This window comes from Pelodiscus sinensis, chromosome 3, assembly GCF_052426305.1.
Source record: "Pelodiscus sinensis isolate ZL-2025 chromosome 3, ASM5242630v1, whole genome shotgun sequence".
NCBI lineage: Eukaryota > Metazoa > Chordata > Testudines > Trionychidae > Pelodiscus > Pelodiscus sinensis.
This window is the reverse complement of record NC_143054.1, coordinates 100,506,706-100,534,472: the sequence shown is the minus strand read 5'-3', so window position 1 is coordinate 100,534,472 and position 27,767 is coordinate 100,506,706. Positions and strand designations below refer to the sequence as shown.

The following is a 27,767-nucleotide window of genomic DNA, read 5'->3' as shown; positions in this document are numbered from 1 at the left end:
CATGCTATTTCTGAGTATTTCTTCTGGAATAGCTTATTTTGAAATAAATGTGTAGTGTAGACGTACCCTTAGAGACAAAATGGTTTGTTGTGGTCTGTTTCTGCTGGCTGACCACAAGTTTATGAGTATAGAACTATAATTTCTATTTCTGGATTTCCCGGATGCATTTAGACAAAAGTGAATGCTGAAATCTCAGAAAATGCTGCCTATATTAGTGCTGCAGGGTCCCAAATACTGTGCATGGAGTACATGAAAAGGTTTAGAACAAGGTTCCTGTAAAGCGGTTTTAGCAAAGGTTCATTGATCATACATCTCATGCATGGATTAAACAGAGTATTGCCTGGTTTTTTTCAGTAAAAGCCTATAGAACTTGAAAGAAAATACTAATCAGAGAGCAGAACACCTAATCCACCAACAAAAGTAAATTTGGAGTTGCTGGGAATACTCCAATCTTAAACAGCTGGTCACTATGGACAATACAGAGTTGGGTAATAGCAGAGCCCTTTCTTCCTTTGACCATTCTTTTACAAACCATATCCTTTTTTGCAATGGTGTTTGTGTGCAAACCTTGCCACATGGTATACCAAGCAGTAGCTGCTAAATGCCTGAAGATAAGTTTATTTGGGCTAAGAAGATGGAAAGCCCAAATTAGAAGCCTATTAGGCTGCAAGAAATATTCAGAGCCTAGAACCAGAACAGCTTTAGCACGTTAACTAAGAGTGAAATAATTACTCATAAATACTAGAAAAGGTCACCAGTGACAGCTTTAATTAAGTATTTCTATCTCTTCTTCATCTTCCTCTGCAGTTTCTGTCTCATCAGTTTTAAGTTTTCTATCCTGAATTATTTTAATCCTGCATTGCTTGTACACTCAAGCTTCTGAATGATGCATTAGAGTGCATTAATTTAACTGAAATCACAAAGAGAGAAAAACAAAAAGGGTGGTGAGAGGGGCACATCCTAAATTGCCAACTGTCACTTTCCAAGAGGACTTGCCTGCTGTTTTAACTTCACTGCTGTTCCTCCACAGCAATCGTAAGTGTGGGCACCTATTTAAAATACGATTTTTCTGAGCCTCAAGCAACAAGTATTAAAAAGTGCATTATGTCTGTTTTGCACTGGGATATTTGAGAGAGGCCTCAGGATTAATTTCTTCTTAGAAAATAAAGAATTAGCTTCCAAATTAAGTCAATAGGAAAATTGACATTTTACAAATAGAAGTCACAATAATATGGTAGGAATTAATATTAAATATGATAAAACAGTGTGCCCCCCCCCAAAAAAGGTCCTCGCTCTTTAAAGCTCCTTCATCTATCTCACTTTCCTTTTATATTTAGCTCCCTTTGCTTTAGAGCCAGAAGGTCATGTTCTGAGCTAGATTCCTTTTGACTACCAGTAGACCCAGAAAAGAAAGGGTCTTTCACCTGTACTACGATCACAAAAAGAGAAACTAAAACAGCTCAGGAGCAGACCAGTTTCCTCGTCCACTGCTGACCTGACCATATCTGACAGTGTCTTTATCAACACTGCACATGCTTTTGCAAGTAAGGTAAGTCTAATTTCATAAGAAGAAAATGCTAAAACCATTTTAAAAGCTTTTCAAAATCAAGACAAAAAAGTCTGTGTTTGTCTCTAAATTAATCACGAGTCTTCCCAGCAGCTCTTCAGACTCTGTGCTAACTCTTTCAGTGCCTCAAGCTGGCTAAGGCAGTCCTGCACAACCCTAACCCATCCTTGCATTTTGGTCATTTAAATTAACATGTGGTCCCAAGAGCTAACACAATTTCAATTCAACAATATTCATCTCCTCTTCAACAATATTCAATTCAAAGGGCTGAAACCTTAACCAACCTAGTTATTACTTCATTGTACAACACATTACATATGTAAGGAACATTGGTTCCATTTAGTAGTATCATTATCTCCATTTTAATAACAGGGAAACCAAGGCATTTCTGAAATGCTATCAGCAAGCCTATGGCACAGCCAAGCTTTGAACCCCCATCTTCTAAGGTCCAATCCAGTGCTCCATTCTACAGCCCACACTGCTACCTGTGTGTACACCCCCCCACACACCCTCACCCACCTACCCCTGATTATCATAAAGTCATTGAATTGGAATGAGTCATGTTCAAGAGGGTATTAGTATCACACGGACAGTGGACAATAAAGCTCCAAATACCGAAATAGCTCAAATCTGATAACCATCAGGTCACACTGCAAAAGACTGGGGTTTTGAAGAAGACTGAAGATTTACAGTTGCTGAGATTTAACTGTAATTGTTCATGGTGAGCTAGGATCCCTAGTGTCTTGGCGAGGCATATTTTTAGTTATATAAATAGCAATAAATAATTCAATAATGGATGGCTTGCAGCCTCTCTAGTTAAAATTGGGGTCTGCTCTCTGACATAAACCCAATTTTGGTATGGACTCTTGAAACCCTTGAAGAAAGCATTTCTTCTTCAACAATGCACAGTGGAAAAAAAAAAGCCAGAGAAAAACTGGACAAGATATCTCACAATGTGGTATTTGAGAGAAAAAGATGTAAATCGAGTCTGGTAAGTATAATGCTTTCTTTTCTGCCCAAAATAACTTGTGTCAGGAATTTCACATTTCATATATGCTAATATTTCTGCATATCCCAGTTTTGGATAAGTGGCACTGTATATGTTATTTCACAGCAAACTAAGAATTTAAGAATGGTCTGTCAGGATCCAGTGACCTTTAAAACATCTGACACATTGTGCCAGATTCCCTAATACAGGGCTACTCCACACGTGGGCCACATTTGGCCTGTTTGTGCCCGCGGTGCAGTTTGGGTTTACACAGAGCTCAACAAATCTCCCAGGCGGGGTGAGCATTGAAAGACACAAGTGGATGGGCTGGCTGGAATAGACGGGCATGGGGTGTCGGCATTTCTAGACCCCAGGGAAGGTGTGCCAGGAGCGTCAGGGCATTGTGGGAAGTGCTGGCTGCTTAGCCTTGTGGGCAGAACCTGAGAAGCACTGACTGGCTCACACTGGCCACGTTTGGGTACAGTTCTGTGGCTGGGCAGCCCCCATTTGGGGACTTCAGCCCTGATGGGAATCCAGAATGGAGCTCCTGGGCACCTGATGTGTTTTGCCTCTTGTGTCTGGCCTGACTCACCCAGCTCCCCACCCGCCGCAGGCTGGAGCACTCTGGCTTGGAAACCTTTTTCTGAGTAAAATCACTCCAAGAAATGCACAACCTGAAGCTTCAAGCTAGACACCCAAAACACGGGTATACAATTTTCTTTTAAAAGTGCTCATTAACAGTGCTGTCATATGGGTGGAAATCCGGTAAATATTACGTTTCATTAATATCAGCAGAACTGACTTAAATGGGTCCTGCGTGTTGTGTAGTCTTGCCTTAATTGTATTCATGCCAGTCAGTGTGAAAGAAGTTATTTGCATATATATGCAACCACACTTAAATTACAGCACATGCCGAGGGCTGCGAGTATCATTGCCTCCCCTAATTTGTTTTCAGCCATTTTGTACAATATAGAAGCTGGTTGCCACTAGTCAAAGAGATTTCACCTGATGGAAGAGCACCCCCTATCTGTGCAGATGTGTTGATTCTTAACCCTGGACCAGTCCCCTCCCACCACAGAGGCAAGTGAAGAGAAGGAGGGAGATGGTGTGTGTGAGGCAGGCAGGATACATTCTTGGTGGGTGCTCAGGATTCCTCTCACCAGCTTTAAGTTGCTTCAGAACTGGAGTTTCTCTCAGTAATGAGAGAGTTGAACCCATCTCCCTGACAACTTCCGCCCATTGCACATCATCTTTGGTAGGCATCACTCTTGAATTTGCATATGTGCATTGGGTAATTGCACGCACAAATGATCTTTGCTATGGGCACAAAGGAAACAAAGGGCTTTGAGTAAAAGACAGAAAAAGAAGCAGTCTGCATGACTGGCAAATATGGATCAGTTTTAGCAAGGGCCACTTTCTCCTTCAGGCAGGGGCACCTTTCAGTGCTGAAGACCACAAAAAAAGAAAAGCAAACAAAAGCTCTAAGGAAAAATTAGCAGGAGTAATTGAGTCTAGGAGCAGAAGGGAGTAAGATCCCTTTGGACAAATGGTTTCATAAATCTTAATTCTATATGAGGCAGAATTATACAGTACAGTACTGAGTGCATTAGAACATGCAGAAAAGGCCTCTCTGATCACATATTCCTCAAATAGTTTCTTCCTGGATGAGTTTCCCCTCCTAACTGTAAGCAGATACTTGGAAGGATATCAAAGAGAAATTATTTACATAAAATATAAAATTTAGATCCAAAGAACTGGAAGCCATCAATCATAGTACTGTTTTCTATCAGGTATGAGATGAACTGAAGTTGAGACTCTACTGTACCTTTAATTAAGGGCTCATGAGCTGGTATCTGAAACAGGGTATACTAAAAGGCCTCTTGACAGGGCAGGTCATTTTTTGACTCCCTCACTACCAACTGACCATTCTAACTCATAACAAACATCCTGAAGCAGTACAAGTATTTCTAGGAATAAAAGCTTCCATTAAGGGATACAAAATATGGGTGGCTCCCATACACTAGTTCAGAAATATTTTGGGGGTAACCAGCAGGTGCCCAGATAAGTCAGATTCCTCCCTCTACACCACACACCTTTGCCAACCACTATTTGTGAACAATTTTTTTCTAGAGACAAACAGATAGAGAACGTGGTCCAGATTTTCAAAAGTGCATGCGTACAACTAGGGTTTCCAATGTGCAAATCCTCCATCTGAGTATATACAACAAACACTGAGCACGTACAAATGTGAATCCTTGTGCCATCTGTGAACTTCTTCCAAAGAAGTTTTCAAACCACAGTGTCTGCTTTATGCTGTTTAGATTTGCCTTTTAACTTATAGGTAGGGTAATGGCAACATGGGAGATAACTGTGTTAAGAGGCAACAAATGAAAGCTACTGTTACATAATTCAGTAGGACTGCAAATGACTGTTCGTCAACAAGGGGGAGGATTAAATGCAAGATGTGCACATGTCCAAGACACTTCCAAATATGCTCACAAACCCCTGAGTGTGAGCCAGACAGTCTGTGTTGTAAGCACGGACATCTGTAAATCACTCACCTTCATCACTTCTACCTGCAGGTCTTCGTTCAGAAGAGGAGTCACTTTGACAGCATTCAGCATCTGATTTAGTAGCTGCTTCTCATCGGCGCCTATTTCCATGGATACAAATCTCTCATCAGATAGCAGCTTCTGCAATAAAACACCAAGCAGTTCAGTCTCAGAGACTGTTGATTTCTCCCCATTATATAAAACTCCACTCTAATCAGAGTACTAGTTGCATACCTGTCCTTTCTTCTCGGAGGACAGGATCTAAGCCTTGCAGAACACTTTTGAATTCATTATTGAATTCAGGCTCTTTTATCTCTTTTTCGTGAGCTCAAATGATCTAGAGAAGACTGTTTCCCAGTGCACTCTCAATATGTAATTTCTGAAGGCTGCTGGTCTTGGCTTAGGTGAAGCACTCAGCTAATGTCATTTTAGAAGTAAAACTTCCAACACACATACAGAGTGGACAATGAGACTGGTTTGATGGCCTAGAGCAGTGTTTCTCAACCAGTGGTAGGAGTACCCTTAGGGGTACTTGAGAGAAGTCTGAGGGGTACATCAACAACTGAAATTTGGAGAAAAACTGAATTTTTGTTTTAAGTTTTATAGTGCTTTATTATTTTTGTATTTTTTTACACCCAAAAATTTCATTGCCTGCCCAGCTACGATTAAGTTGTTTAAACAAACATGGTGCAATAGTAGAGAAAAAAAACTGTAGGTACTGGGGGTACTTATTTTGGGGGGGGGAATAAGGGGTACTTTATAAAAGAAAGCTGAGAAACACTGGCCTACAACTCCCACTACTTTACATGTTGCTTAGTGGGAGATGAAGATTTAGCTAGCATCCCACTCTCTCACGCTGAGCTGCCACAGGGATGGTGAGGTGACAGCAGCACAGTGGAGGTGGCATTCCTAATCACTGACAGAGGATGGAGAGAGGGATTTATGTATCTCTCAAGAGATGACTCATCAAAAACATTAACTAAGCCCCTGAAGAGAAGGCAGCCTGACCACTGGGTTGTTCTGGAGATATGACGTTTTTGTGTATTTGTCAGGGATAGGAGCAAGAGGATGTGTATAAAGGACACAGTGCTACTGATTTTTAGGGCCTGAGCAGCTTGGAAAGAACCCAGTACTGTATATGAGTAATGGAGTGTTACGTTGAGGTATTTCTAGACAGCATGATAGAGCTAGAAAAGGTGGCACCAAAAAAGCAAATCCAACTTAAAAAATGGACCTAACTGGATCTTTAAGGGAGCCCACTTTCAAATCTAACAGTTGACCTTTTTATTAGTTTCAAAAACACAAACCTACTTTCAGCTACCTTGGGGCAAAACAGAGACACGTGCACCACTGAAGTCCTACTGCACTTCTGCCCTCAAACAAAGGTCTTGTGCTCGCCTTTTGTGCTGGGATGAATTGAAACTCAGTGAACAGCAACTTGCATTTAGTAGAAGAGCAGCATGAAGCCTTCCCTACAAAACTATATTCCTAGCAATTAACATTAACTGAATACTGGTGCAATGTCTATTTTCCTTCAACAAAGCAAAAACATGCTCAGTTTCCATTTTGTTACCTGCAAATACATTAGCTCTTTGAAGTCTGCATCTGATTTTCTTGGGATATGCATTGCATGGCTGTTTTCAGCTGTAATTTATAAAAACCGCTTCACTTCACCTAGTGCTAGTGAGTGTATGAGGAATATTTTCAGTGGGGGTTCCTATACATTTATAACAGAGCTCTAGGTACTTTAGCCTATGTTACCCTATCCAGCCTCAAAGCACCACTCTCCTCTGAGCTGATCAAAGTGGGCTAACTGGGACTCTCAGTACAGCTCCTAAGTCATCTACTGGAATCCAAGTGCAGGGTTAGGCATAAGAGCATACAGCTTCCAAAGAATCTTCTGCCTCTGCTAGCACAGAGAGTAGCTCCCGGATGCCTTCTCAGCAGAGCCCATACTATGGAAAAGAACTTCTCAACAGTGCCCATGGTATCACTAGGTCAGTCCTCATGACTTGATGTTTTATTTACTCCCCCCCCCCCCCGTTTTCATACTTTTTTCATCTATATTTCCTTTTAAATTAAATCATACAGAAGTGACCATTTTCTACATCCACTCTCCAACCAAGGAAGTCAAAATCCACTCAAGTCCCAGGCCATACCTGCATCCCTGCTAGAGCATGTTGGGCCAACTTCACATTCTTTGATTCCAAAGCAAGCTGCAGTGGAAGGAGACACTTCTCCCTACAAAAATGAGAGGAAAATGATGCTGAGAAACAGGCATTCACAAAGAGCAGACCCTTCTGGATATCCCTCATTTTTTAAACAGGGACAATCACAAACCACCACTGAAGAATTTACCAGCAAGTATCTTCTCAAAGAAACTACCACAGTTTCTCCACATTTTTCAAATAAATATTCCCTCAGGACAAAGCTGCTTGTAGATCCACTTCCCAAATAGCTTGGCCCTTACTATTTTTCATGTTGTGTAGCACAAATGTGATTTGCGAACTACACATGATCCTGTAGCATACACTGAGAAGCATGGTGCATCAGTCGCCTGTCTTCTGTTTATTAGTCAAGTTGCAGAAGAGGATACCGAGTTTCACATTATCATCTATGGAAGAAACTGTTCTTTGCCTTTTGTACAGCACAATATGTAAGGTGTGTTAACTGAGCTAAAATAAATTGTGCAAAGAATAAACATTAAAGGATAGGGTTTACAATGGGTTAATTAACACATTATTACAAATTGCAGAATGCTGCAAGCTTTTGCATATTAAAAAAAATAGTGTGTTAGAATAGCCAGAAGCAGATCCAAATACACTGGAGATTTGGATTCAAACTCTGATTTAAGATACAAATGAAAAAAAAAAAAAAAAAAAAAAAAAAAAAGTGGTTAGTGGACCAGAATACATTGCTTATCTCAGAAATCCTTTCATAACTGGCTGAAAAGAGGCCCTGAATTGGAACAACTATTGCATCTTATGATTGACATGTATCCACAGCGCTAGGTGGAGGAATGTTTACATAGAGATTGACACGGTGTGGGAAAATGCTAACAAATTTAATTTATAAAAAATATTGAGGGCCCGCCCCTGAAAACCAAGTCCCTTAAAGGGTTGTCCAGCTGGGCACTCAAAAAAATCAAGGCACAAAAAAATATTTTTTCAAAACACAATCCCTTGTCATTAGTGCCAATTAAAGACCTCACCACATCCCAAAGGCTACTAATCTAACACAGTTTAGCAAAACACTAAAAAAAGAGTGAATTCATAACTGCAAAACTTGTTTGTGAACTTGCAGGCTTTCCCACACTCTTTCCCCCAACAGATGCAAATTTACAAAATTTCACCTAACATATCTGATAGCAGCACAAAGATGACTGGGTGGAATTCTTGCTTTTAAATTCTAATAGAGTTTACATTTATATTCAATCACCTTGCTTAGGATGCTTTGAAGAACAAACATGCAGAAATTAACTATTTCAGAAGCTCTTCAAAAGTTTCTAGAACATATTTAGCCAAAATGACTCTGCAAATATTAGCTATAGCATCCAAAGCTGTTGCATTTGTAATGCTGACAGGTGGAACTGAACCTGGAACCTCTGGAGTTTAGTCCATGAGCCTGTACAACTTGAGCTAAAAGCCAGCTGGCTCTCAGCGAAGGCTTCAGAACAGACTCGTTCTTCTCTCTGAAAGTGGCTTTGGTGCCAGTAGGTGTATTGGTTACACGCTGTTCACACAACATGTGAGAAACATCTCTGTCGACTGCTGTAGACTGGAACATCCAAAAGCAAATTAGTTCATGGGTTCTCTCTATTAACAGGTTTCACTCAATAACCCATTTGTAACCTACACATCCAGTGGGCATGGATTACATGCACATGTTGGGGCAGAAGGACACTTGAGGAAATCATACAGATGCATAGTAATGCCACTTCTAGCCAATACACATTCTTTTAAAAAAAAAAAAAAAAAAAAAACCACAATATCTGATATTCCAAGACTTGAACTCACTCAATGTTTCTCTTTTGTTCTTGCTATTTTAAAAAAAATATCAGCTATTAGAACAGCCAATACTTAGTGCTGTCCCATTTCAGCTGCTGAATCGAGGGTTGTTGTTTTTTTTACGTGATCAACAGGTAGCAATCAAGGTCGCTGTGCATGAACTCATGTAAACATAACAGGTATTGAGAAATGAAGCTACACGCATAACACTCTTCCCCTCATTTTAAGCACAACTGCTACCGTTTGTTTAAAAAGGCCTATTATTTAGACCAGTGGTTCTCAAATTTCACTGCACCATGACCCCCTTCTGAGAACAAAATTGCTACACAACCCCAGGAGAGGGGACTGAAGCCTGAGCCTGCCTAAGCTCAACTGCCCTTTGGGGGTGTGAGTGTGGGTAAACCAAAGCCCAAGACCAGGGGCAGGCAATAATTTTTGCCTGGGGACATTTCAAAATTTTTTGAAGTAGCCCCAGGCCATCCCAGTTGCCAGATGGTTTCAACAAAAATACCGAACACACTTGACATTACATCACAATCCACATTACATCTTATTTAGAAAATACCGGACATTTATATTTTCTCAATTTATTTCCTGAACAGAAGCTCAAATACTGCACTGTCCGGTTCAAAACCGGAAACCTGGCAATCCTACCCAAAAGGGACGGAGCTTATACAGGAAGGGGCAGGGCTAACTACCCCTAGACCATGATCGGTCTGGGGGGTGGGGAGCCCCTTTGGCCCCACTTCCCACTAGGCACCCATGCCCTGGAAGAGGCTTGGCATGCTCCCCCACACCCCAGGCCAATCAGAGTCTGGGGGCAGGGGAGCGCAGGAAGCCTCCTCCTGCCTTGCGAGGAGCACATAGCACTTTGAAGTGCCACAGGGCCAGGCCCTGATTAGCCAGGGAGACCGGGTCAGCCCTCCTTGCAAGCCCCAATTGGCCTGGGGGCAAGGGAACGCACGAAGCTTTCTCTGCTCTCCCTCCCGCACCCCGGTTGCCCTTCAAAGCGCCATGTGCTCATCACAGGGCGGAAGGAGGCCTTGCAGGCGGGGGCAGAGCAGAGAAGGCTTTGGGCTCTTCCCTGCCCCAGGCCTTCATTGGCCTGGGGGTGTGGGAGCAGCAGGGCCTCCGAGGGCAGGATCTATCCGGTTGGCAGGCTGGATAAGGCCCGCTGAGGCCCTTTTACCCACCCCTGCCCAAGACCCTCTGCCCCAATCAGGAGTGCTAAAGTCCAAGGGCTTCAGCCCCAGACAAGGGACCTGTATGTTGAGCCTCACTGCCCAGGGCAGAAGCCCTCAGGCTTTGGCCCTGGGTGTTGGGGCTCTGGCTTTGGCCCTGGATTCCAACAAGTCTGAGCCAGCCATGGTGACCCCATTAAAACGCAGTCATAATCCACTTTGGGATTCCCTCCCACAGTTTGAGAGCCACTGATTTAGACTGTAAGCTCTTTAGGAAAGGGAGGGTCTTCCACCCTCTGCACTTTGTACAGCATCTAACACAATGGGGCTGTCCTGGCCATAGGCACTATTGCAGTACAGACAACGAATACGGATAGGTGGGACTTGGCAAACATTAGACGCTTTTATTCTTTTATTAACAGTCTGAGAAGTGAGGGTGAGGAGGCCATAACCCAATGGAACTGAGCCCGCTGATGTTCGTTACCATAAAAATGGCCTGGTGCCCCATGTAGCTACCACTATTGTGCACAGAGCCCAGCCTCGGCAGCTAGAGATTGCAACGGGTACAGAATGTAAGTGATTTCTTGATACATCATCCCAAGCTTCACACACAAATCACAACAGGAGAATGGAAATGAGAACAGATTCAATTAGCTGTACTCCCCAACCTTGCTAAAAATGTTTCACTGAAGATCTAATTAATGCTGCAGCAATCTCCCTTCCCATTACATTCTCTGAGAAAATAAGCTGCCACTGTGTCATTTCCTGCTCTTTTTACAATCTCCGCCAGTAAGATCTTTATCATCTCCTTACCACGGTCATAAAGCACCTACAGATATCCTGCCAATACTGGACCAGGCCCAATGATGGGGGGAGAGGGAAGCAAAGGAGGCAATTGCCCTGGGATTCAGAGATTCAAAAGGGTCCGAAGTAAGGATGTTAAGGACTATTCGACTATCCAATAAGCAAATACTTATCGGATAGTTGAGTCACCTGGTCGATTCCCCCGCCTCTTGCTGCCTACCTTCCCCCGCCGCTGTTGCTGGGGCTCTTGTACATTTCAAAGGAGGAATGTGGAGCTCCGCATACAGCCCAGGGCCAGTGGGAAGTCCCGCTGACTCCGGGCTCCCCGCAGCTGACCATTTGAATCGCACAGATGCCATGCATGTGCGAGGTTCAAAGGGACAGCCGCCAAACAGCTGATCTGGGGATCAGCTATTTGGCGGCTGTCCCTTTGAACAACGCATCTGAGCGATTCAAATGGGCAGCTGTGGGGAGCCCAGAGTCAACGGGGGACTCCCCAGCTGACCCTGGGCCCCCTGCAAAATGCTGCAGGGAGCCCGGGATCAGCTGGGGGCCAAGCTGACCCCGGGCTCCTAGCGGCATGCAGTGTAGCATGGAGCTTTGAGTCCCCCACTGATCCTGGGCTCTATGGCTCTGAAACGCACAAGAGCCCCCACTGGGGACTCTCGTGCATTTCAAAGAAGGCACCCGCGTGCAGCCCGGAGTCAGCAGGACTTCCCGCTGGCCCCAGGCTGTACATGGAATTCCGCATTCCTCCGCGTATACAGAAGTGCCTATCGACTAGTCGACAGAAATTCCGTCGACTAGTCAATTAACTGCATTTTAACATCCTTAGTCTACAATGCTGTGCTCAGGGCAGGGACGGGTTTACACAAGGCAATATCTCAGAGCCATGAACGAGACTCCTTACTGTCACACAAGGCATTATCAAAAGAAGTGTGAGTACTTTTGCTTGCTGGAGGCTCACAGGCAGAGAAGCTGCCAGAAGTTTTGGGAGCCAGAGGTGCTGTGGGAGTTTAGGAGCTAAAAGGCAGGTGGTGAGAAGAAAATAAAATAGAGAGGGAAAGCTTGGAGGGAGGCTGTGGAAATGGAGAAGGACTTTGAAGCCTAAGAAAGTTGCAAGGGGGCAAGGAAAAGGGAAAAGACAGACATAAATTAAGTTCAGCCTGTGCATCTTTAATATCTGTGTCCCTAAGCAAAGCCCCAAACCGTGTGAAGTTTGTGCTATCTGGGCAGCTGGGATTCACCTCTGCACATGTATACAGAATTTCAGTGTCACCCTCAAGTGAGCACTATTAGCCACCTGCTCGTAAGACTGCTAGAGCCAGTCAAATTAAAAAAAGGAAGAAAGGCAAAAGGACAATGCCTTGATTCAGCACAGCCTCCTGTCAGTGTTCTTTTCTGGCTAGAGAAGAGGGGATAATGAAAGCTCTTAGCTCTTAGTATTGCCACCATGGCAGGTGTAAGGTTGGACTCCCCCGTGTGCAGAGTTTGGTGCTACTCACAGCAGAATAATGGTATGGACTGTGACCTTTCAGCAGAGAACAGACACACACTTATAGAAACAACAGTGAAACCGGACAGCCTTCCTAGCCATGCTGCTCCCATTTCATAGCTGGGGAAATGTATTCTGCTCCCAGACCATTTTTCTTTTATATTCAAACAAACACAAACCAGTGCAGACCATACTTATTGGATCTTTGCAACTCTAGATTAAACACAACAACAACTTGCACATAAGGTACCTTAAGTAGAGGAAGTCAAAACTCTTCAAAAAGTTGAGCCTTACCGTCCCTATTTCACAGATGGGTTAACTAGAGCAGGTGTCACCAACCAGTTGATCAGGATCTACCGGTAGATCTTGGAGCCTCTGACAGGTGATCCTGACTGGTTTGGCCAAGAGGCTATCATGGGCTGGCACTTCAGCTGCCCATTCCCCCACTGCCCCCCTGAGCCTCCTCCTTGCTGTGCAGGGCAGGGGAGGGAGAGGAGGGCAGTGATGACAGGGTGCCTCCCTTCCCACTTCGTATCCTATCTCCACAGAGCAGAGAGGGGGCACAACAGGACTTGAGGGGGAGTTGCTGGCTGCTTTTGGGAGTGCTGCAGGGCCAGGGCAGGGGGGTGAGCATGCCTTAACCTCACTGCACCTACTCACAAGCCACCTGAGGTAAGCAGTGCCCAGTTGGAGCCCACATCTCAAACTCCTACCCCACACACGAACCCCCTCCTGCACTCCAAGCTCCTGCCCCAGCTCCGAGCATACCTGCATCCAAACGCCATCGCAGGGCCTGCACCTAGAACCCCCTCTGACATCCCAACTGCCTGCCCCAAGAGCAGCTCAGAGCCCCTTTCATACTCCAGAAAGGGGCCTTGGAGAAGAGTCAGGAGGGAGGAGGGGCAAGGGTATTTATACTTGAGGTAGATCTTGGATTGCACTTAAATTCAAAATGTGATCTTGTGCTTAAAAAGGCTGGAGACCACTGAACTAGAGGAACAAGAAGATGAAAATCCAACCCTGCTCCTATTGACATCAATGGAATTTTTCCCACTGACTTCACAGGCACTAGGACTGAGTCATAATAAGCAACTTGCTCCAGGTCACAAAGCCACTCTGTGACGGAACCTCTAACTTCGGAGCAGTCCCAGTGCCCTAGTTTTAGCCAGCAGCATGTTTCCCCACAAGAGATGTTGCTTCGTGCAGTAGTGAACTATTCCGTTGTTGCTGATCATTTGTCAGCCTGCAGAATGCCTTATTAGAATGTAAATGCCTCTTATGTTCAGCACACTGGGTTACAATGACCTTTAACATGCTGTGTTTTGAAAGACTTGTCTATCTACCTTTCCAGACCAAGCACCTGCCACTAGGGTAGGATGACCAGCCAATCAAGTCAAAGAACACTAGAAACATCCAAAGACGACAGCTGACCTTATAAATAAGAAATCACAAAGATCCAGCTACCTCATTCTAGAGGAACAAGTCTTTGAATTAATGAGCCATTATTTTCTTCTCATTAATTTCATGATGAAAACGGTAACAAGGATAGGAAATGGCACAAACCTAATTCTTTCTTCTTACCGTATCAGTGGAATGGAGTTGCATTGCTGGCTGCAGCACGGGGGGGGGGGGGGGGGGGGAAGAATACACTTTGCAATAAATCTTATTCCCCTTCATATGCAATAAATCTTATTCCCCTTCATATAAAAACTAGTGACTGGATTCATTGTCGTAATATTGGTTTAAAGAAAGTCATTCAAAATAGAACATATTTCCATATTATCTCCCACTGCAAATTATGTAGAAATAATATGACATACCTCAGGGCGTATCTACATGCATTTTGCATTCTACAATGTAACAAGAGCTGAGTCAAAGCATGAGATATAAAAATGATTGCCATTGTTTGATAATCTGTACCTGAAGGACATACTCACGAGGTAAGCCTGGCATTTTTAAAAAGTCAGACTCATACTGTTGGTTCAGAGAAAGCTGTCATCCCTAAATTTGTCCCTTTGTGAATCCAAATAATCATTTTCTCTCTCTTATAAACACACACACACACACACACACACACACACACACACACACACACACACGCACCAGTTCGGTCCAAAAAAATAAGGTAAATTTTACTCCAAAAAGATAAAATATAATGCTTTTTTAAAAAAGTTTAAATATCTAAACTCTCTCTAGCTGCAGTAGTTTACTTAAAGCTAGTGAAATCTTGGTCTACTCTATGGCTGAAAGTAAAGGTAGCTGACAATCATAACAAAATGTTTCAGGTAATGGTTCTTTAAATAGGCTGGGGATCTGGCAAGCATGAAAGCATTTTATCTGCATTTAGGTCATTTTAAATTATTTGGAGTCTTACTTATCAAGGCCATTATGCCACAGCTCACATGGAAATTATGGGCCTAATGCAGAAATTACTGGATGAGGTTCCATCACTGATATTATGCAAAAAGTCAGAGTATCAGAATGGTATCTTCTGACTTAAAAATGTGTGTCTTTAAAAGCACTATGAATTTCAGACTGCCCTTAAAGATTTTCGAGAGAGAGAGAGAAAAGGAAAACCTGGGGAAAAATCCACTATGAATTAACAAGCCATTATTCTCTTCTCGTTACTCTTATGATAAAATTGTAATGAGGATAGGAAATGGCACAAACTTAATTATTTCTTCTTACAGTCAGTGGCATGGAATTCTCCATGCTCTTTTCCCCCCCAACATTTCCTCTCCCCTTCGCCCTTTGCTCCATGTATCTTTCTCTCCTTTTGCTTTACAAACTAGATACAGAGAACAATCACATCATGCAACTCTGAAACAAATGCTTCTGGGGTGGAACACAACAGCTGTTTACCATAGTGCAGTTTAGACTAGGAAGGGGAGAACAGTATGTTTCACCGATACTTGGAGTGCATGTTAACTTCACCTCCCACACTTATCCAATCTGGAATTTTGGAAAGGCTCCGCAGCTAACATCCCTTTAAACGTAAAAGCGGACAAGCAAAAGAATATAGAAGACAATCCTGGACTTTTTTTTTTTTTAAACAGACCATCCACCACAATCTGAATTGCCATCACTGAAGTGTAACAGTACCTCTGGAAAGGCAGATGTGAACTAGTAAATCCACTGAACAAGCAAAGCAACAGAGACTACACTATTCATACTGGCTATCATAATTCAATGGCTCTGAAAGTCACCCATCTAGAGATAGTTTCTAAGGTTATTAGCTGCTTTGTTATGTCCCTTAATAAGATATCTATTTAAAAACCATACAGAGTCCACCCAGCTAGCAGTTCAACACTACTGTCAAGAAGAAAGAACATTAGGCACATAATGTACTATTGCTCTGAGTGTAGCAGTACAAAGGAAACAGTGAGGCAAGAACACAAAGAAAACATATATTGCAATATTAAAATGTGTCAGTCTGTGAACATGACCAAAAGAAATAACCAGGATACCCTTAATCTCTAGAGGAACTTCTTTTTGATACATTTCATTATAAGGCTACGTCTACACTGGCCCCTTTTCCGGAAGGGGCATGCTAATTTTAAACTTCAGAATAGGGAAATCCGCGGGGGATTTAAATATCCCCCGCGGGATTTAAATAAAGATGTCCGCCACTTTTTTCCGGCTTGTAGATAAGCCGGAAAAGAGCGTCTAGACTGGCCCGATCCTCCGGAATAAAGCCCTATTCCAGAGGATCGGGCCAGTCTAGACGCTCTTTTCCGGCTTATCTACAAGCCGGAAAAAAGCGGCGGACATCTTTATTTAAATCCTGCGGGGGATATTTAAATCCCCCGCGGATTTCCCTATTCTGAAGTTTAAAATTAGCATGCCCCTTCCGGAAAAGGGGCCAGTGTAGACGTAGCTTAATTGTTTTCCTATCACATCCACCCAGAAAGCTCTTTTTGCACTGCGTCTATCCTGTATAACTGAGGGCAAGGCTATATTGGCATGTCTTCTTGAAAAAACTGCCTTTTTGTGACAAAACCGTGCAAGTGTTTACACCGCAATGTGACTTTTGTCAAGAAAAACACCCAGTTTGGTGACAAAAAACTTCCAGCCCTGTGAGAGGCTTGTGTCTTTTCCCCTACCTTTATTGTTAATAAAGAGCCAGTGTGGATTCTGTAGTTTATTTTGTTGAGAGAACTGGCTTCTGCCAGTATCCTACAATGCCTGCCCTAATGGCTCTGCTCAGTGTTTTGTTATCTCTGCTGCCCTGCAGGTATGCATCCCTCCCCTCTTAAATCTCTGGGAAGTATCCAACAGCTGAGTGAGCTGCTCCATTTAGGGAGCAAAAAGCAAATAACTGGAGTGCTTCTGTTCTGCCTTGCTAAGAACACAGTGGCAGGCAGACTGCTGCTGCAGGTGGAGTAGTGAAGAGACTGCTGTGCTGCTTTGGCATTCCTTAGCATAGAGAGCTCACAGAGTTACAAGGAAATCCAAAGAAGTACAGGGATCAGCTCTGCCTTCCCACAACACTGCACTATGGGATGCTTACCCACATTGCTTTTCTCTGTCTTTCAACAGGGTGCTAGTAATGTGGCCATGAAATGTCAACAATGGGAGGCAGAAAAGTTGGTGTGACCAGTTTTCACTTTTGGTGACCTTTGCATGCCGACAGCACTTTTGTTACCAAACCTACCCAGTGTAGGCATAGCCTGACTCTAGCTAACTCTGTTCTTAAGGAGTCTCATCACACACACAAATCCCACAGGAGCCTTCATTATAAGACAATCAGTATCCTTTCTGTATTTATTGCCTACTTTATTTACAGCTATTAAGTTTCTTCAGTGTTTCTCCCGAACCACAAAAGTAAGATTGAACAGATTATTGGCTGAAGCAGAGTGAACATGTGATAAGGGTCAGTGAATCCATCCTTACTGGTGCACCTTCTAACCTTAGCTGAAAGATTTCCTGCGCATGCCTAGTATGTAATTTTAAAAGGATAACAACATTGTCAAATCCAAACCAGTTTTCTCTATGACAATGGGAATCACTCAGAACGATCACATGACAAATCCCTTTTTCTCCATCCCTTGGACTATCCAGATTGCAAGCTCTTTTGAGAAGGAACTCTTTCTTAATATTTGTCTAATACAATGGGGCTGGATGTTGGTTGTGACTATAATTATAATAAATATTTTCTGCCATGCATTCACCTGCAATAATTTCTTCCAACAGATACACAGCAATCTCAAGAGTTCATTCCTGGCCCATATGCGGGGAGTGGCGGGAATATTTGTAAAGGAAGAAAATGCACACCCTCCTCCCCCATGGTCAGCTCACACTTACTTGGGGGACCATGGGTGGGATGCCTTTGCACCCCTTGCAGTACACATTTACAAAAAAGTAACCCCAACAGAAATTCCTGTGTATGGGCCTGCATTCACTACATTGCACAGCACAAACAACATAATGCCCAGGGTTAGAGCCAGGAGCATATTTAGTGAGACTCTGGACTCTCAGCAATAAAGGAATGAAAAATTCTTTCTTGTTAAGTCTCTTATTTTGATACTTCAAACATTCTTTGCTCCCTGACTCTGCAATAAGCTGAATGAAATCTATGCTAATTTTTCCACTATGTAAGCAAACCTGGGGCCAGATAATCAAAAAGAGCTCTATGAGAAGACAAGAGAGGATGAGTTGCATTTCCAATTATTACTGGCTGAGCTTTAAAGGTTAGTTCTGTGTCTTGGGACTTCACTCCACTTTAGCAGCAATGCAAACAGTCTTAAATCTTAACAGATCTAAAGAATGGCTATTAAAATAAACAGAGTTGTTTAAACACCACATTTACCATGCACTGTGCACTAACATTCACAGGGCCTTGGTATACTTAATAAAAAAACATTACCTTCCTAAGCAAACAAGAATTAAAAGAAACTAAGCATGCAAGGTACTTTCTGTGCATAAGGAAATGGCCTGTTTTGTCTGCTATTAAGCTTTTTTAAGTCTGTAAGGTGCAGAAGTTTAATATCCCCATTTTACAGATGGAAAATTAAGACTCAGAGAAATTTAGTGAAGTTCAACACCACACAGAATCTGTGACAGAGTACAGATTTTACCTAGATCTCTCATGCCCTTCTCTGTGCCTTAATCATTGAAACATCCTTCCTCTCCTAAAACTCTGCAGTCTCATATCAAACCACCATTCTTCCACCAAGGTACAAAAACAAAGAGGCAGAAAAGATAAGATGAAGTGGGCTGCTGCAGACATGGTTGAAATCACTATGAAAGCATTACAACTTAGGGGAAGTAAAGGGCTAGGAACTTAGGAGAGGGGTCCACAACCAAACCTGAGGTGAATCAGAAGCATTTTTAAAGGGAACTAAGTAAGGAGCATGTGTTCTTAAAACTGCTCAACAAGGGCTGGGGGAAAATGGTTTGAGTGAGCCAGTAGGGTGCAGGGCACTATAAACCGGCATCACAGAAATACACCTGACTGAAACCACAAAACATTTGATGTTTGTCATTGAGAATAAAAGAACAGCAGCAGACAAGCTGTTTGCCAGGGAGAAATATCCCTAATGATCTTATGCAAAATCCTCACAGATTGAAATTGATGGCAGTGACTTTTCTTAAAGTCATATGCGTTCTGTGACATGGATTTGTGTGTCTGTGAGCCTCCCTCCATCTTCATTACTTCTAAATTCTGGAATGGGCCTTTTCTTCAGTAGTGTGATGCTAAACTTTTCAATCAGGATTAGACATTATTCACCTTTGCTCCCAGGGAGGGTGGCTTGTAGGACAGGAGAGGAGCTTTGCTAGCTGTGCTGGGAAAGCAACATTGGGAGCCGTAACGTAGATGGCTTTTTTAGCTCTAGTAGCTTTTTCCACCATTGTCATCATGACTAGTAGAACCTTACTAAATTCAAGGTCCATTGTGATCAATTTCATGATTATAGGATTTTTTAAAAATCTGCATATTATAGGGTTAAAGTACACAAAAGACCAGATTTCATGATCCATGACACTTTTTTCATATGAGAGAATTGGTAGGCCCCCTCGTGATTTAGATATGCTCTGATATCAGTGGGAGGTTTATAAAAAAAAGCCTCTTATTAGTAACTACCTTCTAAGTCATCATTTGCTATTCATTCAGTATTACTGTCACATTCAACATTATTCAGTAAGAAAATACTTTTACATTTAGGATCACTGCCACTTTTGCCATCTCTCTCTTTTACATTGCCCTCCTTGTGGCAATTTCCAGTTCCCACTTGCTTCTCCTAACCTCTTGCTCATCCCATCTACTAAATCAGTACTGATGTTTAAGTTGTCACCCTTAGGCTTAAGAGTCAATACCCCAGTGACATTAATAGGGAGTCCATATCTCCATATTCAGGCAGACAACACTGCATACGTTTACAAATGGTTCTGAATGGAAGATTATATCTACAACCATAGATGCCAACATTTTTCTTAAAAAGAAGTTTCAAGCTGAGAATCTGCAGAAATATGCCAAGAAGGATTTATCCCGCCTGCAAACTGGGTGTTTGAAACCTCCAGGCACACTAATCATCAAGTCTGTGGTGCTGCTGGAGTTTTCCCATTGGGCATCTATGACTTCAATTTATAGTCAGATAGCGCCCATGTAATTGCAGAACAGCGTAATTCCTATCCCCGCACTCAGATGGAGGAGGAAGGCACAAGAGCATTAACAGCAGTGACAGGCAAAACAATTTGCTTCATGCTCTTAACATTACTTTGCTGTAAGCTACTGCTCACTATGAGTGAATGCACACCAAACATATTCATGAGCCTATCGTTTTTTGCTACCACTGCAGAGAATATATCCTTGACCAAAAGCAACAGAGGTTCAGCAGCATCTGTGGTCTGGATGTGGCTGGACCAGAAAGCCCCAGCAGCAGAGGTTGCTGGTGGTTGAGAGTGGAGCTCACCTATGGGGCAACAGAGCTCGTAGGTCGCCAGGGCCACAGAGCCCTCAGGGCAGTAGAACCTACTGGGCTGCTGGAGCCTGTAGGGCCCGGTGGCCAGGGAGAGGAGCTCAGCAGGGAGGCTAGCGCTCCCTTTCCCCGAACCTGCTCTGGTCTAGCAAATTCCCTTGTCCAGACTGGTCAGATATCAAGGGTGCCAGACCAGGGAGGTCTAACCTTTACTACATTCAGCCTAAAACTGCAGGCACTGTTACCCGGACCCTGTAGTGTCCCCATCCTTTTACATGCAAAGGGGCACATAAATATCAAGTGCCTTGCAAACAGAGTACAACAACTTAAATGAAGGCAATTTCAGTCACTGAATGAAATCATGATTGATTTTTACAAAAAAGTGATTTCATTGATTTTTTAAATCAAGTAGGAATGGTGTATAATCAATTTGAAAATTTTGTACTACTGCAGCTTAACAGATCACAGTCTATACGGTACAGAGTTATAGATGCTAGGGGTTATTAACGCCACCACAAAGAGGGTGTCTTATTTTATTTTACAAAAATGTCAACATTTTGTTTATAGCAAATTGAGGTTCTAATCCCGGAGATACAGAAGCAGCTTCATAACTCTACTCTTAATAATCTTGTTAACTGCAATAGGACTACTTGTGTACTTGTACAGAGAAGTGGTAGATCCAGAGTCAAGATTATGCTCTGCCCGATTCAGAGAGACATAAAGTTCGATCTGTCCTGTCCATTTGATTACAGGCTATTCTTGGATCAACCTTGCTCTGATTTTTCACGAAAAGTTTCAAGGGGTTTCTGGTCCCTTCCAGAGCAGAATAGGAAAAATTCTTCAAATGTCCAAAAAAGTTTTGCAGGTAGGAGAAACTGTTCCCCACTAAGCTCTAAAGAGGAGACTCAGAATTGGTCTTTTTTAGCATACGTGAGCATTCTAAATGTGAAACTTCTTAGCAGAAATCAACAATCCAGGACACTATCTGGAATGAGGAAGGAGAAGAATGAAATGATGTTTAAAAAAAAAAAATCAAACATTCAAACACAAAGGAAGAGCCAAACTCCATTCCAGTTTCAGGACTCTCTGGCTATATGGACCATCCTGGAAATTAGCTGGCTGTGCTAGGAATCTGGTGATAATCATGCATCTAATAAAGGCCACCACTAACACTGTTGAGCAGAGACAGTCAGCATAAAGTAAGAAGGCAATGCAGTCCCTGACTTTGAGAACCTAACAAGCTTTTCAGGACATAGACCTTGGTCACATAAGACGCTGGAGAAGGATATCAAAGATGGAAAGAGGAGTTCTTTTTGAACTGTTCTATCATCTGCTTTTGTCCAATGTTCTAAGAACTACAGAAAAATTCAAATACATACCTCAGGGGTCAACTACCTTTGATGCTAACTCATGCTTCTCACTGAGCAGTCTCCCTGAACTTCACACATCAGTCTGAAATAATGAACTCTGGAACAAAATGCACCATAATGGAAAGAACACTGCAAGAAAAGGCTAGACACACAGGAATTGATTATAGTTTGAGCAAGCTATGCTGGGCAGGATAATGTGAGGCCAAGATGCTATGGTCTCTTTCTTAACCAGTAATCAGAGTTTACCCTGAACACAACAAAACATTGCCATATTGACATCATTGGCTTTTGTTTTGCTTTCAATCCTAAAATCCTTTCCTCAAACATTTCTGGAAAAATCAGAGACCCTTTGCAGAATGTAATCACTCCATCACTTCTAGCAATGGAAAAAAATCCTCAAACAATAAATAGGCAAGGCACAATCTTGTAGATACTGGAAGATATGCACTGTCATCAGAGCAATTATATAATTTCTGTTTTCTGCAGGGGAAAATAAAAATACATGTGAAATCCACTGTAAAGGACACTTTCAAATCTATTCTTTTCATACCCCTATGCAATTTCTTTGTCCTACTTAATGAATTGGGTGCAAGAGTCATGATACTTATCAAATAGTAGTCTTCCACTGGATATGTGTTTTTTTAAAAGACAATTTCCTGTTTCTACACCAACTTTTACACATTCTTGGAAAATGTTAAGACTAGTGATAGAGAGCAAGCAAGTTTAAAGGATCACTGCTATACTCAAAGAAGATTTGTTTTTTAAAATTGTATTCATCACTAAAATCATATCATGCACCTTTGACTCTTTCTCCATTGCTGTTGCTGGCTATTAAGACCATGCTAGTTGTTGTCAGAGTATTTTTTAAAAATTTTGCTTTGTCACTTTTCCCTTAACATGCTTCATCAACTTATAGCTACCACTGGCACTACCCAGTTTAGTTTTATTTGGGGTGCATGTCCTAATAATACTCACTAGAAGGAACAAGGTAGCCACAGTCTCAGGATTAGAGGAAGGGCTTGGGAGTCAGGGCTCCAGAGTTCTCACTTTAATTATGTACAGTAATTGCATGAGCCAAATTTTTCAAAAGTATTTATTAAACTTGGATTCGCAGCATGAAATACCTATAGACATGATTTCTACTAGCACTGAGCACACCGAATTGAAATGAATTCACCACCTCGGAAAAAAATCACAGTCTAGGTGTCTCTTTACTGAGCACCAAAATTAGTGGACACTTCTGAAAATGTTGGGATACTCGCTTTATATTCCAGTTTACACATCTCTCAACTGGGCACTATAATACATGACATCAAAATATTGTGGAGTTTAGCAAACAAGTGTTTGTAAAGCACTTGGAGAACCTTCACTGAATAATAAATGCATAATATAATAATATACTGAATTATTCATACAGCCCCACCAAATTCACAGTCCATTTTGGTCAATTTCACAGTCAAAGGATTATAAAAATCATGAATGTCATGATTTCAGCAATTTAAATCTGAAATTTACATGTTCTAACTGTAGGGACCGTGACTCAAAACGGAGCTGGGAGGGTTTCAAGAGTATTGTAGGGGTGTGTTACACATACAGCTGCAATTACTGCTGCGCTGCTGCTGGCGGTGGTAATGCTGCCTTCAGAGCTGGGCAGCTGGAGAGTGGTGACTGCTGGATGAGGTCCCAGTTCTGAAGGCAGAGCTGCCATCTGCAGCAATACAGAAGTAAGGAGCGGATATGGTATTGCCACCCTTTCTTCTGTGCTGCTGCTGCTGGCAGGACCCTGCCTTCAGAGCTGGGCACCCCCGCCAACAGCTGCTGCTTTCCAGCCAACCAGCTCTGAAGGCACCAAAATAAGGGTGGCAATACCACAATCCCCCTAAAATAATCCTGTGATCCCATGCAACTCCCTTTTGGGTCAGGACCCCAGTTTGAGAAGCACTGGTCTCCCCTGTGAAATTTGTGTAGTATATGATAAAAGGACACGACAGGTCAGATTTTATGGGGTGGAGGAGACCAAATTTCATTGTTCATGAGGCTCTTTTCATGGCTGTGAATTTGGTAGGCCCCTAATTATTCATTATGCTAACATAACACACACTGATCCACGTTCTGTCACTGTCAAAACAGTTATATTTTCACCTGATATGAATTAGCATAGTTCCACTGACAGCACTGGGGCAATGCCAATTTAGAGAGACACAAAACCAGCACATACATGTCTTCTCACAGCACCTCACCTCACTCTAGGGGTGGGGCACCACTGAGATAAGGAGTTCCACATAATGGGCAGCAACACTTTTGTGGATTGGCAGGAGGCAATTAGCCGTTAAGTACAATATTCAGCCATTCTTGGGGAGAAAGAAAATTAGCTGAAAAGGATTTAATAGTTGGGTAGTGAAAAACTTGGGATGTCGTCGAAATATACCTGAGAATTCTGAGGCAATCACTTTAGGGGGGAAAAGAATAATATTATCTAACACTAAATGGCTCAGTCAAGATGGAAACATTGTACACATACAATCTCTAAAGTGTACTGAAGGGTAAATTTTCAGTAAGATAGCTTGCCATTTTATGTGCAGAAAAATTCACCTCAGCATTAGCCACCTTTAGCTATCCTTAATGAATGCGAAAGATGGCATTTCTGCATTTGTAAATTTCATTCTAGTTTCTTTCTTTTCAGGGGTACTGGAGCAATTTTTTTATAGTGAGGGTGCTAAGAATTGCTGAACCAAACTCTAAACACTGAATAGAAACCACTTCAATCCAGGGGGTGCTGTTGAACTCTTAGCACCATAGCTCCAGCACCTTGATTTCTTTTACTCCTTGGTATGGCTCACAGCCCTCACTTCTAGCCCCCTGCTGCTGCCCCCTCTCTGTCCTGTCTCCTCCAACTGGGCTTTCTGGCTCTCCCAATATCCCGCTGAGCCACGTGCAGGCTCCTGGCCTCCATTACCCTCCACTGCCTACCTGAGCTGTGCACTGGCTCCCCCACCTGTGCAGCCCAGCCAGGCCATGCGTCATCCAACCCCTACATAGTGCTGGACTCCCAGTCCCCCTACAGCGCACCGGGACTCTCTGATCCTGGAACATCCGTGGTCCTTCCAGACCATGGATGTTGCCGGACTAGACAGAGTTCTGGTTTATAGAGGTGCAACCTGTATTTGAATTCTTGGAGACTCTGGTCCAATCCTGGGGGGTTGGCAACCTTTTATCTTAGGCCATTTTCTATTGGACACATGTGGTCATTAAAAATGGTGCCTCCATTTGACTTTAGATATTTATAAAGCCATCATCTGACTATGCATTTATCTTCACAGCACCCTGTAAATTAGGGTAGCATTATAACCAAGTCATACAGAGAGTAGGTGATACATCCAAGGTTGCACAGGAAGTCATGACACATGCAGGACCAAACTCAGATTGTCTTTACCCCAAACCCTCCTGCCTTTCCAGCCGATGCCCATATTGGCAGTCCCCTCCGACATTCAAGGACAGAATGAGCCTGTAACCTTCCCCCTCTCCCTCAGTACAGTCTCCTTGGGATAGAACTGAGCTACATTGATACAGCAGTGCAAGAAAAACCATGGACATGGGCACTGGGAAAATGAAAGGCCTCAGTGTCTAGAGCTGACTACTTTTCTTGGGATGCAAGACATTACAATTGAAGTCCCTCAACTGTGATAATCTTCACAGTGTTTTTCAGGGTTTTAACCCCATAAAGCCTAATAACATCAAGAGGAGCTGAATGGCCACATCTCCCTACTTTGTGCCAATGGGACTCAGTTAAAAGCAGTGACATTCAAGGCTGCCTCCCCTTCCTTAACTGTCCAAATACTGCTGAACACAGCTGGCCAGGAGCAAAATCCATCTCAGGTGCTGTCCTCTGTAATAGGTACTTCGTTCAAGAAGTGCTGAGGTTGCCTTGGAAGCAGCAGCCATGATAAAAAAGCTGCATTTGGTGCAAAGGCCCAGGGAAACCGTTTGATCTAACATACCATATGTTCAATAATATATAGGTGCCATCCAACAGGGGAAGCTAAGAATAGAGCAACAGGTGTACATCAGAACTGCCTTCACTTTTGTGGAATCAGATAGATCCTTATGTAGTTAAAGATTACTTTTAAAAAACAATTGGGAGAGCATCCATCATACCAGATCTCTATATGCTTTGAGGCCAACATGAATCATCTTAATTCCAGCTGGATCACTGATTAGAGATAGTGTTAGTGAATGCAATTCTTTGACCAACATTGTAAGAAGACTATATTATTGCCAGAATTTTGCATAGTATTTTAATGAGGCCATGCTACTGTATTCCATTTGCTCCAGAATCACAGAAATTGTATAGGGAAAAGAACAAATTAGGACATTTTCCCTAATTTGTCTTTACAGATTTTCTTCCTGGCTCTTGGTATGTATACAGTATTATAGTACTTCAGCATGAAATATGAGGGCAGATTAAATTCATCAACCCCGGAAAGAGATTAGGGAGACAAATCCTCTTGGGAGTTCCTAGACAGAACAGCCACCACAACATCCCCTGTAAACATCAAGGTGCGCTCCCCCAGTGCATTCCTCCAGCCCTGCATTCTGGTGATCCCCAGCCACTGGAACCATTTCTGCCTGCAGAACGTAGAGAAACCTTAGCTGCTCTAAAGTTTTGCCGGAAACTGCAGGACTAAACTGGCCCCTGGTCAGTTCTAAGGCTGAGGAAGTCAGAGAATTGGCTGAGAACTACCCCAGGATCTGTGTAGTTCCCTTGGGCAAGGTGGAGGAAGGGGGAGAAGGTGGCTCCATGCTCCTAGAATGGGTGGGGCCTTGGACAGAAGAGGTGGGGCCAGTGATAGCATCACACAGTGCAGCGTTCCAGCAGTAATTTTGAAGGGCCCACGATCCCTGTCGCACTATTGTCACAGTAGCAGCAGCAAGTCCCAGGTCCCTTTGAATCACCGGGGCCCAGGGCAACTGTTCCTTTTGTCTACTGTTGGTGGGCCTCTCTGTGCAAAGTACAGCTCAATTAGACCAGAGTCAGAGAAAACATTAGGAACAGCCCCCACTGAATCTACAGGGACTGGTTTTGAAACTGGACTCACTGACTTTTCATTTAATCACTATGAAACAAAGATGTAGAAGACATGCTGGTGCCGGCCTCCCCACACATCACACCGCAGCTCCCTTTCTTTCTCCTCTTCAGAACCCCCTGTTCAACCCCCCGGTTCCCTTACCTTATAGGAAGGAAACCGGGGAAAGAAAGACCCTCCACATCCTTAACTTAGTTTTGAACTTGCTACCAAAAACATAATGCAATAAAGCACAGTTATCAGATGTTGGCTTCTTGGATCTGCACACTGTAAGAAAACACCCACTCTTCGACGGGATAAATGGGGGGGAGGAGCATGTTTCTCTTGCACACACAAGACTCAAGATTTTGGATAACTAAGACAGGAAATCCACTAAACTGTCCCCTTTGGAGAACATGGTAGAAACACCTATGCCCTAAACTGTTGATATTCCAATATTTGCACTCTCTTCCTACATGTTAGCATCACATAGCTCACTCATCAGTGGGGTCTGTGAACTAGGGAGGATGTTATTTGGCTTGCACAAACTCAAGTGAATTTTCTATTATAACCTGACATCATTAAACATTCTGGACCAGATCCTCGGGCCCCACTGAGCTGCATTCCACCACAACCACAGCAGCAGGAGTAAATTTTAATAGGAGCGAGGTTTAAGAGGGATGAGAACTGGATTGAGTCTGGGATTGATCTGTCCCAGCCAAGATTGTCCCTGCTCCAATTCTAGGCTATAATATGCATATTAGGGGTTTTTTTTTTTTAAATACCATTTGTTTCCAAAACTTCTATTTGTCATTTCTCAA

General features: G+C 42.9%; 1 protein-coding gene across 9 annotated transcripts in view; it reads right to left on the bottom strand.

Moving 5' to 3' along the window:
* ARFGEF3 (ARFGEF family member 3) overlaps window positions 1–27,767 on the bottom strand; it is a 139,981-nt gene that overhangs the window by 106,301 nt on the left and 5,913 nt on the right. For all 9 annotated transcript variants that reach the window (XM_075924277.2, XM_089777278.1, XM_075924267.2 and 6 more), the window contains exons 3-4: window positions 7,267–7,348; window positions 5,117–5,248 (exon numbers count right to left, since the gene is read on the bottom strand). In XM_075924277.2, coding sequence (XP_075780392.2) covers window positions 5,117–5,248; window positions 7,267–7,348 — 214 coding nt within the window. The remainder of the gene's footprint in view (window positions 1–5,116; window positions 5,249–7,266; window positions 7,349–27,767) is intronic.